Source organism: Apteryx rowi, unplaced genomic scaffold (genome assembly GCF_003343035.1).
Source record: "Apteryx rowi isolate R43461 unplaced genomic scaffold, aptRow1 scaffold_248, whole genome shotgun sequence".
NCBI classification, from domain to species: Eukaryota; Metazoa; Chordata; class Aves; order Apterygiformes; family Apterygidae; genus Apteryx; species Apteryx rowi.
This window is the reverse complement of record NW_020448841.1, coordinates 1,272,158-1,291,272: the sequence shown is the minus strand read 5'-3', so window position 1 is coordinate 1,291,272 and position 19,115 is coordinate 1,272,158. Positions and strand designations below refer to the sequence as shown.

Below are 19,115 nucleotides of genomic sequence, written 5' to 3'. Positions count from 1 at the left end.
GTCCTCACCTTTTTGTATCTACAGTGTGTTGTAAGCTGGAAATGATAATTTTTGTTTATGATAACCCAATTTATCAAAATGTGAAGAAGTGAAACCGTGTGGATTACCTAATGATTTGTGTTTGAAGAAAGCGTTGACAGTCAGTCAAACCTGAGATGACAGACTTCTCAGCTGGGTTTTGAGCTTTTCCAAGAAGTAAAGAAGGCCACTGAATTTAAATGAAGACTTCTGAGGCAAAGTTCTGTGATTAATTAGTGTCTGAAGAATACGGTGTGTCACTCCTTATTTATAAATGTGACCAGTGACACCAAGCTTTCACATGTTGCTGTCTATGTAGCACTATGAAATTAATATTCAATTTTTGAAATAAATATATAGAAGCATGAAGGAACAAATTTTTCTTCAGCATGTCCCTTCCAGAGTGAGAGGTTGGTCTGTACTGGACAATCCTCTTGGGTTTGATTGAGGGAAGCTGTTGGCAGTTTTGTTTTTGCCTTCAATAGCAAGAGTATCAGATCCTTTGACCTCCGGGAGGTTTTGTGGATGGTCAGTGTCTTGGAATTGCATGGGTCCTCTATGCCCCTTTGCTCAGAAATTATAATCCTTGGAGTTTGTGAAGATGTATGGATTTTCTGTGTGTTAGGACAAAATGTTGCCAGGGATGCTTGGTTTCCAGCATAGAGGCTGTTGGGAGTGTGTCTGGAGGATTCATTAATACCCGTGTTAAGTGCCTTTCCTTCTGTCCTTGTGAAGAAGGAATGCCAAAGAACTGGGACTTTTTTTTTTCCTGTCTTCAGGAACATGTAATGGGAAAGGTTTTCTTTTTCTTTGTCTTGTGGGGAGGGGGAAAAATATCATTGTTCAGAACACATTTAAGAAAACACTTGGAACATTAAAAAAAAAAAAAAAGCTGAAGACTTTGCCACATTTTGTGAAGACAGCAAGCCAGTCCAAACATCTAAATAGTAATCTGGTAAATTACTGTTAAAGAATGACATATTTGTAGTTGCTATGCTAGGGTTCTTGAACAGTAATTTTTGACTTAATTTGTTTTTTTTACAGCCTGAAATGTTTTATAAAGAAAATATAACCCAGGGAATTAAAGCTTCAGTTAGGAAAACTGCAGTAAACATTCAGCTTAATGTTGTTTTTAAAATGTAATCTTTTCCATGCAAGCTTTTGAGTACTTAATTGGCTCTTTTGTGTTTTGACAATGAAAATGGAACTTCTCGCCTAATGTTAAAAAGTTACAGAATTGAAATAGTGCCATCCATACCATAATTTGGCACAATCTGTGTACATGTGTATTTGGCAAATGTGTGGGGGACAGTGTGGGAGTTGTTTGACTTCTGTATGCATTCCCATCTTGAATGAACAGGTATTGTCCATATAGCTGAAAAACTTAAATTGACAAGCAAGATTTTTTTTGTGTGTGTTTCTACTTTTTAGTTTTCAGGATAATCATATGTTGATTGGTAACGGTAAGAAGTTTTTACAGTTAACTTTAACAATTATTTTTGTTAACCAAGAAAACATACTACCAGTGCTGTTACATTCTCTGAAACTCAGTGCAGTTTTTAACTTACACAGTGGATATTTACTATATTAGAAAGAACTACAGTAACTGTTACTGAATGCTTTGATTCTGCATGACTATGTAAATATATCTTCTGTRTAAGATTAAAAAGTTACAAACTGGTTCTAACCTGCATTGTAATTCTGCAAGTGCAGATACGCTTAACTTCAAGTACATGTTTGATCCTGACTGCTTCAATATGATTATTGTGGTGACTACTTAACTGTATTCAGGATTAGAGCTTTGTACGTGGACTTTTAGTCTAGTAGTTCAGAGGCAATGTGAGAACATTTGAAAATAATAAAACCAATAAATGACCTATATTAGTAGCTGTGTGAGCATTACTGCTACAACAGTGAATTACTCAACCGTTTTTGTAACTTGGACTTCTGAAATAACATGGCAGTAATACATACATAAAGGCTATTTACATGTTTTAGCTTTATCCCTTACTTTAAGTGATGGAAAGTAATTGTTATAGTACTGCAATTTATTAGGACTTATTTGGCATAATTAAATGAGCAAGAATCAAATGTCAACGTAGTATTTGCTGTGCTAAGTAGATCAGAGAACAAATGTATCCCATTTAGAATCTGAAACGTCTGTTAACTGTGTTGTGGGTAGGCCTGAAAATAATTTTATTAGTTTCTCCATAGTAGTTCTGGGGCAAACTCATTACAGCAGTATTTATCTTTAGAAAGTTATCGCTTGAAATAACTTTTGAAATCTTCTTTTTTTCATGATTTAGATGTCGACACATTTATTTCCCAAACCCTAAAAGGAGAAAATCTATCCAAGAAAGCAAAGGAAAAAAAGGATGATGTTCTTAAGAAGTTAAAAGATGTTAAGGCAAGGTAAGTGAGATTTTATTGCTTCAATATGTTATCAGGTAATTTACTGCTCCTCTGATAACTTAGTTTTTTACGATCTTTTAACGATATTAACAATTAACAATCTATTTAGGTCCTAATTTTGTTGAACCTGCATGGGTTTAAGTCTTTATATCTTTCTTTAAGCTGCTAGAATTCAGTAGGAAATGGGACCATAAGGGTTCRTCCCAACTGAATTGCTTTAATATTCTGAATCCTGATTGCAAGCTTGTTGGTTAGAGCTTGTCTTCACATCTGATGTGGTAAAAATCATTAAAATACAAGAAATATAATGCAGAGTATATGAATGCTCTTTCTGCTGCCATCCTCAGCTGGTATAAGGCAACATAACTCAGTGATGACTTTCATTTACTATCTATTAGGTCATTTGGCTCTGTCTGTAATAAAAAGAATTGAAATATACCTTAAAAGTAATTTTAGATAATAAGCTTGTTTTAGTGATATTAAAAATAGCAAAGTACTAGAATAGGCCAGGTAAAGTTGTGTTTTTAGTATTATATATGATCTGAGACTCAGTTCTATTATGATTTTAATTTCAGTCAAACAATTCAGTTGCAGAGATTTTGCTGTAGTTCTGTATGTGCTACAAAATTTTCTTTGCAAAATCTGTCTTATAACTCTGAACTGGGATATAATCTAGCACTTGCCATTCTTTTCCATCAGTGCTTCCAAAGCGTTTTTCTATTGATACTCCTGTTGGATACTTCTAACCTTTGGTTTGATGACATGCTCCTACTTCTTTGACAACTTATTTACGAATTTCAAAGACAGCACAGTCATCCAGTGAGGACATGAATCTTAGTATCACGCTAACTGGAGGAAGGCATGACATCTGTCTCAAAATCTTAGAACTGAAGATTTCTGTGCCTTTGATTCAGCCCGTGAATGTTTATGGAACTACTTTTCCAGTTTTTCACAGGAGCGGGGTTTCTTTTCTCTTTCTCATGCTTTCCCTTCCGGGTTATTGAGCTAACAGGGTCTGCACAGATGACTTGCAGATACAGCATTCCTGACTTGTTTTCTTCATTCAGGTTTATGACTCAGCTGTCCCCCCCCCCCCCCCCCCCCCAATGATGAAGTCTTAGATGAGGGAACCTGCAAGTTGTGATCTCGATTAATGCTGAATCCTTTGCTAGTCACTTATATGACCCCATGATTTCACCTCTTATTTTAATTTCTAAATCTTCCTGATCTTCTGTGATATTACTCACTGTTAACAGCATTCTGCTTTTCAGGCTGGCTACAAATGTGTGCACATTGTAGTTGTCTTTGATTTTCACATCAGGCTGTGTCCAAATAGTACTGCTACTTCCTACACAGGATATTTTAGATCTAGCCTTTTATCTATGCTTGTATTTTTCAATTTCTCATCCAGGCTCTTTCTCTCCTGTTTGTCACCTGTAAGCGTGTCTTGCTGACTAGTTTGATGCATGCACTACTGCTTATTGTTCATAAAGATGATGTTTGCAGCTGCGTTTTGTTTGCTAGTCAGTTCTAGTGAAATCCCCTTCTTTTCACACAAACTCTTTAGTTAGTTCATGCTTCTTGAGATGCCATTTTGCATGACTGTCCTGATTATTTATCATTATACATCCAACTGTATCCTATGATTGTTTTGTTTCTGAAATATCAAAAATTCAGTGCTGGAGAAGTAGTATTTTTTCTCTTTTGGATAGTAGATTTATTTTTATTTAGATTTATTCTTACTCTAAAATGATTTTATATTTAGGCAAGCATCACTTGTTAATTTTTAGTTAATTTTTAATACTTTTTTCTTCAGATTTGACAAAATACTGCAACTAAACCCAGACTTCATGAATTTTTTTCCTACTGATGTACCATCTTGTTTTTAAGATGTGTTTAGTGGCTTTTATTTATGCACAAAAATTAAAAAATATATTAACAATTAGCTAACTAAAATCGAAGATGCTTTTGTGTGCTTATTCCTTAAGACTTAAGATTTAACTCCATCTGAGCAGATGTAAGTACCTAGAACAGGCTGCCCTATCTGAGATTTTGCTGGGGTCTTCTTTACAATGAYTGTTTCAGGATTTTCTCAAAGGCGAAAGGAAAACTATTAAATGTTTTAGGCAAAACTAAGTACTTTAACAAATATCAATATGGGAAACTTGCAGCACTAAGTTTTCAACTACAAAACTTGTAGAAAACTAGTAATTTATTTTATGTTGCGTTGTGAGGATTTGCAAATCTGTATTGCTTTACGTTGTTGTTTCTTCTTTCTGCAGGTATCCTCAAGAATTCCAGGATAAAGGTAAATCACGTGTGTGTCCCCCCCCCCCCCCCCCCCCCCCCCCACTGTGGTATACTTTTGCCCACTGACAGACTTTCGGGGGAATAAACACACCGTACCGTGTTTTAAATGCTCAGCGGTGCCGTGAGTGACTGGCAAGGATGAGGCTGCTGGCTCCCCCTGCTGAGGGAAAGGGAAAAAGCTTCCAAGGTTCAAGCTTCGTGCCAGAACCGGGTCCTTTTGCCTTCATTAAGCACATCTGAGAACACTTACTGATTAAAAGATTAGTCTAGAAATATAGTTCGGAATTTCATATAAATGGAGCTTGTTATGTCTGATTTAATTAGCAATAGCTTAGTATTGTGTAAAAGCAAGCGATGCAGGTTTCTCAGAGGAAGCATATGCAAAGTGGTCTGCTTAGGAGATAAAATGTGAGCGGGATAATTTATTTCAGCCTTTTTTCTTAGCACTGATTGCAAAGTCTTCACTTCCACAGTGATATTTCTTTAACCTTTTAATAGGCTCATCTAGCGGCAATACGATACTGGCTTTTGATCTACGCTGATCGAATGTTTTCACAGCGTAGCAGGAACTCGGACCTTTAGCCAAAGAGGAGACGATTTAGTGTGCCAGTAATGAAAGCTGAAGTGTGGGTTATCTATTGTCTTTTAGTGGAGTTAAAACAAAGCTGTGGGGTACAGTTTAGAAAAGACCGCGTGCGTCACTGCAGTCTTCAGTTCTGTAACTAAACCTGGAAGGGCTCTTATTTCCATGATGCTAATTTGTGAGGTCGTGACCTAGAGCCTGTGGATGCTGGTATGAGGGTCACAGTGTAAGGTCAAAAAAGCCTATGCAAAGCTTCACCTCTTGCAGTGGTTGAGGAACCTTGTATTGTCCGTTTCTGGACGGGGAGGTTCAAATGTGTAGGCTACATTTGTGCCTCCTGATAACATCTGATTTCCACCAGGTATATTCACGTTCAGTTGAGTAAAGTTGTAACAAGGTACAAAAAGTTCATACGTTTCTTATAACGTGCATTAAACAGAGGTAACGGGCCAACTGAAAGAGAAAGTATAACTTGAAACTTCCTGAAGATTGCCAAGTTTTTRTAAACGCAAACTATGTGACTGTATTAACAATTATATTAAAATTATTGCTACCATTTTATATTGCACTTCAACACCCTTACTGAAGTTAAGATGTAATTTCCCCACCTCCCTCCACTGCCAGACAGAATTAAGGGAGAAAAAGTCAAATGTCATTTTATTCAGAAAATGACTAACATGAAATTAGGTGGGATGATTGTTTCATTACATATGTATTTGACTTTCTGGAGAGTGTTTCATGGTTTTTGAAGGTTTAATGCATGTGCCTAAAGGATTTTTGAATCTGTGGGACTCTAATAAACATGATAATTCTTTGCAAAGAGCAGAGTTTTTATTTACTGCTATTTTTTTGAAGTACAAGAAAATTCTAGCCTGTCTACTGTACTTTCTTCTTTGATAATTAATTCAAAATTTCATTTTCAATTCAACAAATTATTAATAAAGATGAGATTATTTCCAGTAAAATGTATAATTTAATTGAAATAGTTTGTAATTGTTACTGCACAACTTGCTCTGATTTCAGTGAAAATTGTATTCAATCTTATTCTTTTTATTAGAGTGCATTTACTTAAGGATAGATTGCTTTTGATTATTTTAATTCTCATGATACATCTCTTAGGCTCAGACGCTAGAACTATGTACAGATGGTGAAGCTTGTGAATGCTGACATTTTAGTTTTCTTTCAGTATTTGTCAATAAAATGAGGGCTCTAAAGTTATACCACTGTTTTCTATAAGCTAGGATAAATTTCTCCAAATGCGTGTACATTTACATACATGAATACAAAAAATTCATGAGAAATTGGAGCCTGCACTTGCTTGAAAACTATTTGAGGGAATGTAATTCACTGGTATGGGTTGTCAGTACAACCTCCAGAGTTCAAGAAGCGTGTGCTAAACCATATTTGGTTGTGTCACTCTTACATTTAGGCCTGTACCAATTAGGTGTGATGTGTGTAGGTGTACGACAGAGGACCTAGGTGGAGGTAGGCAGTCAGCTGCTTTGCCAGCTACTAGTGTTACAAAGCAGCAACGGCAGATGAGTCAAGTCAACTTTTGTACCCTTTCGTACTTACGTGGCGCATCTAGACCTTTGAAAAATGGAAAATTTGAGAAAAGATTAATAACAGAGGTAGTAGTGATGGATAAGCCTCTTCCAATTCCTCCACCCTTCAAACAAAGAAGAAATACACCAAAATATATGGTGAATAGGAGAATATCTTTTGGGAAACAAGGAGGGATGGTGGAAACAGGAATGTGAAAAGGGTACTGAAACAAATTAGAGAGAATAGAAGAGACAATGTCATGTTTAAACCATGTATCTGCTATTCTTTGTTTTGTGGTAGCAATTATTCCATTTTTTATGTAAATAATCTTTGTAGCTGAAAGGAAAGGTGAAAAATGATTTACAGTGTATGCTATATTACCATGGTATACTCATTTTCATACTACACCAACTGTTTTTAAGAATCTTGAGAGTCCTGGCCTATCATCTTTCCAAAGGCATCTAGAAGAATCTTTTGGAGGCTGAAAGAAGTTGACTAACGCTGTCAAAATTGTTACGTTTCCTGTCTAACATAATGGAACTTGACTCCAGTCTCTCAAACAGCAGCTCTTTTAGCTTGTGAGTTATTTTACAAGTATGCTTTGTGAGTATCAGCTTGTCACTCCACTGTCTTTCATCATTGCTTGTTCCTGAAGTTCCACTGGCTTTGCGTGTAGTGACTAGTCAGTTTGACCAAGGTATTGTATGTGAGCTCTTGATGTGTGAGCTTTTGTCACTAGCATACAGAGTTTTATCTTGCATAAAACATTTGGCAAGCAGTTAAAAAAAAAAATAAAAAAAAAAATTGAGGAGCATGTGTGCAAGTAGAACCAGGCCCCTTAAAATCAAAATCATCCATGTGCACAATTCTAACTTTTAAGAACTGCACACATACTTCTTTGCAATGATGAACTTGGGCACTTTCCTACATCCTCTTAAAAACAAACCTTCTTATGTTGTTGTCTGTTAGGTCACTACATATGCTGGCAAAGGCATCTTTGCAAGTGAATCTGCACACTAAAAGAAAATGAAGTTGTTTTTTGGAGGGGGTGCATGTGAAAATTCAAGACACTAAATTCACAGTACAGGAAAATATTTAATTCTTGTGTGTGATGTATTATCCAGTTTTACACTGACTTCTACAGTTAAACATAATGTTGATTTCTGAACAAAGTAAGTCCCTGTGGTGTCATACCCAGAAATGTATAATTATGTTAGTACACAAAACACTAATCTTCTCACCAAATTTTACTTTCATTCTTAAATTAAGGAACTCAATAGAAACTTATTTTCCTCTTAGACATTCTTGCATGTTTTTGCTTTGAAATATCTGACTTGTCATGTAAGCATTGTAAGTAAAAACAAAAAGCCAGTTATGGTTACATGCAAGGTGACCTGTTCTAGATCATGAGTTGGGAAGTAACTTGAAAACTAAGATAATTTTCATACAAATTGGATTAATTTTTAATAAGACTAATATTCAACACGGGATAGAAAAGTCTGGACTTCGTCAAAGATTCTGAGTTAATACAGTTTTTGGCATTTCTCTGTTTTGAGATTAATTGAATCAATACTATGGCTGCCAAAATGTTTAGTTAAAAGAACCTTGTTTTCAATTTATGCTAAAAATAGTGCTAAAGTTGGCAGAAGCACTATAAGTCCTAGAAACTGTATTTGTGTTTGAAGTTCACTTGCCATCTGTTCTTTGCATTTATTCTAGCAAAATATATATTTTTAATCACTTTTCATGAAAAATTTGGGCTTTATGCTGAAAGCGAGACACCAAAAACACTAGCCAAATCCAGTCATAACATGGGAATTTGTAGAACGAGTTCTCTGTRAAGCACTTGGTGCACCTCCTATCTGATCTGCAGCACATGACTTTGGCAGTATTTATACAGAAAAAGTATGATTTGGCATTTACGCTGAATTATCACTTTTGAGGCTGATAGAAGCTGATGAAGGTCCATTTTCATTTCACTTTGGCACAATAGAAGATAAACCTGTGTCTCTGGAGCAGCAGCATTGTTCTTTGCCTAATTAACAGGAGCACCTCTAGGAAACCTGTCAATGGTTCGGGTGCCTCTGTGGCTCCTGACGGAGCAATGAGTGTCTGGGGCCTGAGACACCTGCTTCCTGGATATAGTCAAGCTGATGGAGTAGCACTATATGCAAAAGCTTTGTATGTTCTCTTTTGCCTGTATGTCAGGACCAAAAAGTACTGTTTTGTAGGGAGGTGATATTTTTTTTTTTTTGTCTCTGTACACTCTGTTCTCTAGGAAATGACAGCAGGGATTTGGGAGCCTTTTTGGACTTGAGAAAGGGAGGCAGTAGCTTGTGGTCAGAGCAACATGTGGATATGACTAGTATATTTTAATACAGTTGAAATTTTTAAATCAAGAACATAAATACATTATTAGCACCATAGTATAAATGGGAAAGGTACTGCACAGTTGTTACACCATCCTCTGAGGATCATCGTGACCTAATCTGGAGACACTATCAGATGAATTAGAAATGTGCCAGTTGCATTTTATCCTGGAGGACTGGAGTGTTTTGGTGTAGGCAAGTCACTGTATTGTCCCTTTCAGATACACACAGCTGTCATCTGTGAAGTATCTATGCCAAGCATGATTTCAGGCAGCACAAGGTACAACCGCCAGTGCAGCACAGAATGGTCTTATCCTGAGGTGCCCCATCAGAACAACAGGCAGCTTAACTGTGTACTCAGCAAGTGCAAGTTATGTGCTTTCCTGTGCTTGAAGCATGTTTACTTACAAACCTAGTGCTAATTCAGTAGTGTTTTAACAAATAGGTGCTTGTTTTGTAAAGGTCAAGTAGGAATTTTTTAGCAATTTAAAGCCATCATGTTAATGTGAGATTCTAGAAGAGCCTTCAGGAATGAGTGTGTTAGAGCAGTTTGCATGGCAAAGCGTGCGTTGAGAAAGTGGCTGCCCAAAAAAGTCTATTCTTGCAGGGTGACTGGTAGATTGGGTCAGTAGCATCTTTTCGAAAATCACCTGCAGCCATCAAGGGGCTAAAGTACACGTCAGCTTGAAAGCAATTTTGTCCAGTTATTTTTGTAAAAAACTGTGTAGAGAGACCCTTGCATTTATTTACTTGGTGAGTTCATATAGTCCTTGCAGCAGCAGTGATTGGACAGAAGGAAGTTATTTCAGCCTGCTGTGACTTGGGACCTTCTGAAATGGCAAGAAGCAGGATGTTAAGACTGCTGACTTGAGCAATTTTTTATACATCACTCTCCCTAGACTTTTAGAAATACAATAAAAGCATTTGGCCACTTCAGGACCTCTAGATAGTGTGAGCCTATTTCAGAGGCATTGACTGAAACATCTTGTCTGCTGTCTTTTAGGTTTAGTACCTGAAGCAGTATCTTTAGTGTTTAGGAATTCATTACTATAATTGAGCTATTGCTAAAGAAAATGAATTTCTAGAGAAAAAAAAATAGTCTGATTTTTACTGGATCCCTATAAAGTAGTATGGTCCTATTTGCTATGTTCATCTTAAACCAATGAAACCTGTTGAAAATCTTCAGAATGTAGAACAGGGAATTAAGTGTAGCCCTTGCTACGATGAGGAGAATTTGTGTCTAATGCTCCAGTCTTAATGTGGTGTACATACTGTTGGTGTGCATTATTTTCTATATCAATAAGCAAGCTGTAATTGAAAAGGTAGCATTTAAGAAGGAAAGGCATTGTGTGTTTTATTATGGATAACAAAATATTGCTTCTGCTATCAAACCTATAAGTGGTTAGTTTAAATTGCAGAAATTGGAGGATAGAATAGTGTATATACATGTTTTTGTATTGTTGTAACTGTTAACTATCTATCATTAATTAAACTTTTTTCAAGTTCCAGATAAATCATACGGTATTCTGGGGAAACAAGAAACTGTATTAATGAGCACCAACTCCTTAATTATCCTCATGACTACATAACAGGGACACTTTCATGTCATTTCTTTGTGCAATAACTTTTGCAAAGAAGTATTTTTAAACTGATCATTAATTTTATGACCACAGAAATGAGATGCAAAATTTATGCTGTTGTCATTGGCACAGGTTCAAGGCGCTACTGACATTATGTGTGATTGTAATGGAATGGCTGCCAACTAATGAGTCTATAGACATTTCGTTTGAGCATGCTTTGCTTTTAGATGTCTGATTAGGCAGTAATGCTTTCAATTATGCCTGCAAATTGTATTGGATGCATTTACCTGATACCCATTGTTGCTTTGTAGTTCAGTTTTCTATTACATAAATGCAAGTTGAATGCTTTTCTTTAATTTATTGATGCTTTTTGGGTGTATTTTTAGGTACTTGGCACCTGAAGAGGGAAGTGACTTGTGCTGTTCAACACTGACTCCTCTGACTGTTTAAGGAGCAACACTGATAGCTTCAAATCCAATTCTTTCTAGTCTTCCTCAGTAGGTGGAATATAAGCTGCAGTGCAGCACCTTGACAGAGGAGAATATGAAGTGGAAAAAGGGAAGGGAATACTTTTACTGGAAATGCAAGAGACCACACAGAATTAACAGGGAGTCTATACCTGTCAGGGGCAATATCCTTATATATTAAAAGCATACGCTCCTGAGAGTATCTTTTAACCCTGCCAAAATCAGGAGGCAAGAAATCGATATTATCCTGTAGTCATTTTTTGTATGAGTACATAAAAACGTTGTGAAATGTTGCCTGTTAAAGCTGCAGAGCACATCTAGTCAGCTGTCTTATTAAAATGGTTGCAGTTCTTATTTACAAATTAAATGAGTTAGGGATTGCATTTCAGTATATAATGTGAATTTACAAATATTCTTATTTAATCTTAAGTTGCAAAAAGGAAGATTCTTTGTTTAATCTTGTCTTGCATGGCTGTAGGTTAGTTGTACCTGTCTTTAGTGTCTGGGACCTATTTTCCGTGATTCTCACACATAAAGTGAGGGTACCCAACATATTCTTGTATAGGGATCTGTACTTTTGTTCTGATTGTCTTTCTCTATGAATAAGTTTTAAAATTTTTTGATGAAGTCTTCAAACCTTTACTTAGGATTTAACATCTAGAGAATGCTTTGAAGATGATAAACTCTGTCAAAACACTAAGCATGTAACTTCGAATTCTAACTTTCTTCACAATACCTTGACAACATTTTGTCTGTCTGTTTTTAACTGGTCTTTTGAAATTGGATATTGTAGATTTTTGGCAGACTTGTTTTATTATAAGTGTACATTTAACGTGCCCATAGTTTTTGTTATTTCAGATAGAGTATATATCTAGAGTATGTACATGGTGTGCTCTAAATATGTATGTATGTATTTAAAAAAAACCCTTTGGGGCTTTATATGAATGCAAAGCACAAGGGCTTGCTGATATCTTTAAGAACCTGAGTGTAACTAGAAAATGATAATATTGTAACTTAATGGAAGAACATGCTAAAAGTGCAGCTATGCAAACTTGCATAAGAAATCACAATCAAACTTCTCTGAAAGGGATTGTGCATAGTAGAGAGAGGTAAAATTCGTGGAAATGTTCTTTCTACATGTGTACTTGCCAATTTGTCATCAACAAGTGCTATGCATTTAGATAATTTTAGATATACTCTCACTGTTCAGCCCATGAATTCTGAGTGCTGGAGATGATTGTGCTGTTTATGGAAATGTTTTCCTCTAGAAATACAGCCTAATATTTTAAATTAGGCTGGCAACTTCATGAAGGTTAAATGATGGTACATTTGTTAATAGCTGATAGAAGGGCATTTTTGACTGACAGTGTTGGTATTTGGGGGTGTTTGTGTTTTTATATACACATATGCTATGCATTCTAGTACTAGTAAAAGTTTGGGAGGAGAAAGATGGAAGAACTCTTCATGTCATATAGGTTGTGAGTATTGTGTCTGCTCTTTGTATACAGAGTCTGTCTTCTAATAAAGACATAAATATATATAGAAGGAGAGAGACAGGCAACTGGTCTTTGGCATGTAAGTGTGAAAGATGATCATGCAGGTTGTAAATATGGCATAATGGTTGCTGTACAAATGCTGTCTGCTTTGTGACTTTCTCTGGAGGGATAGGACAATCCTTCTGGAGAGGGATAATTTACTTTTGGTTTGACAGGTGTGATGAAATGTAAATATTTTGATCAGATTAACACGATAGCTGGAGTGCTGCTGGAAGATGGTCACATCAAAAATAGATTGGAGTCAGCATCAGATTCTGAGCAGTTGTTATACGGCATTGGAGCTTGAAAGGAAGCTTTCCCAAGAAAAAATACTATGTTAATGAAAGGAAAATCCAATTTGATATTCAACAATCTTGGGATGTAGAAGAATTCCAGCGAAGCAGACATCAGGCTTTGTTGTCTTATCTGCAGAGAAAACATGCTTCTCTTTGCTAGGAACTGTGGTGCTTTTGAGGCAGACTCTGAATTTTCCATGCATTTACATTATTAAATAGGAAGCAAAGTGGCAAAACTCTAAACTATGGCTAGACAGTCCTACTGATGGATGTGGTTCATACATGTGTGGAGAAGAATATCCTCACTATGCATGTGGTTTATTTTGGATTCTGAGAAATTAGTTGGAAAGCTGGAAAGCTTTCTGCATATAAATACACTGAAATAAAATGCCTGAGCAGTTTAGCTTTACATGCTGTTTTAGGAAATTGAGGGTCATTTGATCTATTGGCACATCAGGTTTATGATTTTTGGTTTAGTGACATTATCAGCTTTAATTACTGTTTTTCTCTTCTTCCCCAAGACTGATTTTTTTAAAGGGAAGAATGTAGTTTATGTTCTTTTTTTTCTGCATTTGCTATTTTTCCACCTCTTCTTCACCTAGATGGTATGAAAATCTCAGCAAATTTACCCAGTTTTGGGAGGAAGAACTTTAATTTTGTCTAATTAAATGAAAGCCTCAAGTAATATTGATTTCTCCTTGCCTTTCCCAGACCTTCACATTGAACGCACTCCGATCAGCATAGTACATAGGCTGACTTATAATGTAGATTTTGCATGTACTGYAGCAAGACTCTCAATTGTTTAAGAAATTCCTCAATATACTGCATTAAGCCACACGTTCAGACTGGGTGCTGCTGGAAGTTTTAGTCCAGTTTGTGTTTCATGGGAGGAATAGGATGTGTGCTGCATTTGCAAAGTAGTGCCCTGACGAAAAGTGAGAGTGGGCAGAGGGCGACAAACTGCTGCAAAAAGTAGTTGGGCCGTTTACTGGAGGAGGTCACTGTAATTCCTTTCTGCACTTACAAAGACCGAACCTCTGGTCTTGACACTGCCTATTTCTCTTCCTGATAGTGTTTTCCCTTGCCCACCTCTTTGCTGTGGTGTGTGGGTTTTTTTCCCCTCTGTGTGAGAAGCTGTCAGCTGTGCAGCACTGGGAGTAGGTTCATTAATGTAACAGTGTTTAAAACAAACAAAAAAAACACCCCAACAAAAAGTACTTGGCCAGTGAAGGTGTAGCTCTAGAATAGCAGCATTCACCGCGACGCTTTAACGTACAAGGTGCGTGGAGTGAGGGTACGTAAGAATTGGCATTTGTTCAGTTTAAAATAGGAATAATGAAAATGCCTGTCTTTGGATTCTGTCTATGCGTGTATGATAGACCTTTAACTAGCAACTTGTTTTTGACTTTTGCAGAACTGGAAGATGAGGAAGAGTCTGAGGGGTCTTTTCCTTCACCTCCTGACAGTGTCTCAATAGCATCTGACCGATATGATAAAGAGGATGAAGCACCCTCTGATGGTATGTGACACTGTTTATCTTTGAATGTACTAGATTTGCCAGTTTGCTACAAACTCATGTAATAGGATCCTCTTGATGAGAATGTTAGTGTTGGAAATCGGATAAGCAGATAAGCCGCACAGCTGGGCAGTGTTATCTTTACAAGAACCTTTTAAGGAACTGAAGAGCTCTCTCTAGTGGTACTAGAAGCATAGTGAAGCTGTCAGAAGTATACATGCTTTTTTTAACTCATGTTTTGTCATAGCAAAATATCTTCTGTAGATGCCTATCTTTCTAAAGATAGATCAGTGGCTAAAGCAGTGTGAATATTTGTAGTAACAAATTGTTTGTTAATTCAACCTTATCAGATTCTTGCTTAATTTTATTGTGCTACTTAATGGCTTGCTGTATTATTTATCTTATAAATAATGAAACAGTTTATATGATTGATATTTTTCTGTAAACTCCATGCAGAATAGGTTCATAAAATATTAAATTAATTATTTCTACAATGTTTCCTTCCATTAAGACAGTCTTTTGTAGAATGTTTTCTTTATATAAATTTTAAATTCGAGGATTGCATTTAAAAAAACCCTCTAAGCTCCATAGCTGTTTTCCATGTTGTTTTATTCTGTGTTCATTAAATTTAGTGCTAAATGTGATTGTTTTGAAGATATGAGCAATTGAATATTTCAATAGTTAACAAGCTTGCTTTAGCATAGTGTCCATATTTTTGAGGTTTGTTTATTGTATACATAATAAAAAAACCTTCTATGGATAATACATGGTCATAAATTAAGTATATGTACAAATAAATTAACGATGTATATTAATTTGTGGCACTGGAAGTTAGATAGACTTACTAGTGAATGATGTTTTCTGACATGATATGATGATCAAACTGTGCAGCTCCATCTCGAAATACAATTGCTGAATGAAAATATGCTTCCTGCAACATAGCACTCCACATTTTATGTTATCCAGATTATTCCCTTTGGAAACATAAATTGCTTTTATGAGGTATAAAATTATGTCTATTGCAGAACAGGGATAAGTCAAGTACATGCATAAGTGATAAACCTTCTAACCACTGATTCAAAATAACACTTTTTTTTTATATCCAGAACTCTGTAAAATGTGTAACAATAATAATCGCACATTTTCTTTTATATGGAGCTTGTTTTGCATTTTGGCAATGTGACCTTCTATTAAAAAATAAAAATAAGCCTTTTTGTTTTCAGGCTGAAATGTAATTATCAGTCAAATTGAATATGGCTTTTTTAAAACCCAAGCTAATTTTCCAAACAGATGAATGCAACTTTCCATTTATTTATTTTTGCTTACAAACATAATTTTAAAATTATTTCTAATTGTAACTTAACAGCATGGTATTGATTGCATAAAGGGTACGTGACAAAATTGTATGAATACTTAATAGGAGATATGATTATATGTGTTCCAAAACTGTAAATCAAGAAAAAAGTGAAAATGTTCCTAAAACTAAATATTGAATGACTGAAGAATGCTGGTACAAGAGAATGTGAAACAACAAATGAGTTTGTACAGATGGATGATTAATTTTTAGCCCATTTTCGAAGTTGTAATTGTGAGATTAGGTGCAATAGCTTCCCTACAATATCTTGGCTAATTAGTTACAATGTGGGTAAAAATACAGTTGATACAATTCTGTTATATTTAAGATGATGTTACCTCATATTGTTGTTTCTACATTTTTGATAAATCCTGTTTAATTATCTAGTGGGTGCTCAAAATGAGTAAAAGTTGAGAAAAGGCAGATTTTAGTCTGTAAATACTTATATTTATTGTAAGAGTGTTTCTGTTTTGCCCTTTGAATGTGCAGTGTGTCATTCTAAGGRCATTTTGATTTTTAACGTATATAATCTGTCATTCAAGTGTAGACTCCTAGACTATGTTTGAAAATGCATGTTGGGAGAATCTTGTAAGAGGCGGATTGATGCTTGGAAGTGCAGTGCACTTCAGTTCCCATAGAGGTGGCTGAGTTTGAAGCTTAGTACTATATTTTTATTTTTTAGCAGTCTGTTAGTGTTCAGTATTTAAAGCCTACACAAGTATCTTGATCCGTAAGGTAGACTTAGTCTTACACGGATACCAGTTTAGTTCAGCAGGGCTCTGTGCAGGTGTAAACCTCCTTGTGCATATCCAATTGCAGAATCAAGGCTTTAAGCATTAATAGAGGGGCCTAAAAGTAGGTAATCAAATTGAGAAGTGTTCTTTATTTATGCTTGAGTCCTTTCATCTCTTTTTGTATAAGCCTTATATGTACCTTTTCTATTGAAAAATAGATGTTTTTTGCCTGTATGTGCTTGAGTTAGACTGTGATTTGTACGACCTCTGAAAGTATCACTATTTGACTTTGCAATGTTACTGTCAAAATATTAATTTGTGAAGGCACCYGTTTGGTAACAGATAAAGAATTAGTGTATTACGTGTACATTACAGTCATTGTAAAATCCTGGAGTTTTTGTGTGACCTTTGTCTAATGGCGTATTAATTACAAGAGAGATAATCCATTTAACAATAAGTATGGGATAACTAAATTAGCACAGGTCACCTAAAGGCCTTTTGTCAAATCTGATTGTTATGTTGTCCTTTTGACTTTTACCTTATGGTAGGCACTAACAAAGTATCTAAACTTTGATGGATTATAAACTCTAAACATGATATGTATTTTTCATAATGCTAATGTAATTTTCTAGGTACTGAAAAGGTCAAACTCCCACATCTCTGTGTGCATTCTAAGTCTGTCTTTCCTTTTAATATTTCTTTTTCTCTGTTCCTCTGGTTCAAAAGTTCACTCAGTTCCCAAATGGCCACCTAATTTTCCAGTTATTCCCTCAAGCCATATGTGTTTTGGTTTCTTTATGGTTTATTAGGTACTGTAGGAAAGTAGCATAAGTTATATCTTCTAATGAAATTCAAGCACACTTCACTGATGCTTTGACTTGATTGCTGGCAGCAATTAAATCACAAGAAAGGAGAATGATGCATAGGCTTACATGTCCAGACACCCTACAGAAATTGGAAGAGGGATAAAACACAACAACCCCCCCAAATAAAATAAACCCCAAAACAAGACAGACAAAACAAAACAGCTCTGCCAGGCACTCTGTTCTTAACTTGATTTTTTTTTTTTTTTTTATTGGCTAACAGCCTGATTGATAGCAAAATCATAACTTGCTGTATGCTAACAGGCAGAGTTCACTTGTAGGTTATTGTGAGCTGATAAAGGGTTAGATGGAATTTTGATTTTTGCATTGGTCCTTGGTGCACCAGATTAATGGAATTTCAATGAGAGACTGGAGTAGTCACAGCTTTGTCAGAAAAACAGATGGAGATTCTATAGCCATGTCTGCTCATTAATACCAGTTGCCTGAAAGGTGTACTACTTCTCTATACAAAAGACTCAAGATAATTGATTTTTGAGCAGAGTATTTTTTCCACTTATTGATGAGTAGGTTTCTTGCAACTTAAATGACAGGTTTTTGTATAGTACATTGTATAACAATGTTATGTCGTGTAAATTCTTACCCCCTTCCATCTGTATTTTGAAAAATGTGTGTGATGGGAGATATATGTCTTGTTCTGTTATAAAGAGAAACCAAAACATACTAAAATACTTAGAAATCAAAATAGTAAGACTTTATTTAAAGTTGGTGGCAAACTTATTTTTAGTTGAGACATTAATGAAATGAAAAATAAATTATATTCTTGGGGAAATATCACAGTTTTTCATTTGATTTTCAACTATCTTAGGATGATATTAAAATAGGTTCAGTGCTGTGCTGAAACTAACCATGTACAATTGAAACTAACAATTAACAATGTAGTCTTCTTTTATAATCTCAAGTTGGTAACAGTAAACTCTTTCATTTTACGGTATGGAGACTTGATTCCATGCTAGGAAATGCCATTACTATTACAGGGTAAGTTCTCTGACTTATTTTTTTTAACTACTGCAAGTGAATTGACCATTTCTGAAGAAGATAAGTCTATGTTTAACTTTGCAGGGAGTATGTAATTTGGTAATTACTGGATTTAAAAAGATCACAATGAATGTTGGTGAAGCAATTTAGATTATCATCATTTCTGTGGATGGTCTAGAAATGTTGCCTTGAGCACATGTGGATGAAAGGAGGACTAAAATGTGTCTGGGGACATGTATGCTTTTTGTAATTATAGYATTTGGCTATAGCATATGAATAAAATATGCCTTTTAGTAGAAAATTCTTAAATAGGGTGAGAATCTCATCTCATAACGCTCCCTAAAGTTCAGGTGGAGGGAGGTAGGGTCTAAGCAAGCAAAATATGACAGTTGGAGAGCTTTGAGAAATCAGAATAGCTGAAGGGGCTGGGCTTTAACTATTGGCCATCAGAACGCAGTCTTGGAAATTAATAAAATTGTTTGTTCTCAACAACGTGTTTTTCTTGTGTTTCATGTGATTTTTTTTTTTTTTTTTTTT

The 19,115-nt window shown here is 35.6% G+C and overlaps 1 protein-coding gene across 5 annotated transcripts in view; it reads left to right on the top strand.

The window, feature by feature from the left end:
* The window catches only part of SKAP2 (src kinase associated phosphoprotein 2), a 124,149-nt gene that overhangs the window by 8,927 nt on the left and 96,107 nt on the right, over positions 1-19,115 (top strand). For all 5 annotated transcript variants that reach the window (XM_026066770.1, XM_026066768.1, XM_026066767.1 and 2 more), the window contains exons 2-4: positions 2,325-2,430; positions 4,713-4,738; positions 14,530-14,634. In XM_026066770.1, the coding sequence (XP_025922555.1) occupies positions 2,325-2,430; positions 4,713-4,738; positions 14,530-14,634 (237 nt within the window). The remainder of the gene's footprint in view (positions 1-2,324; positions 2,431-4,712; positions 4,739-14,529; positions 14,635-19,115) is intronic.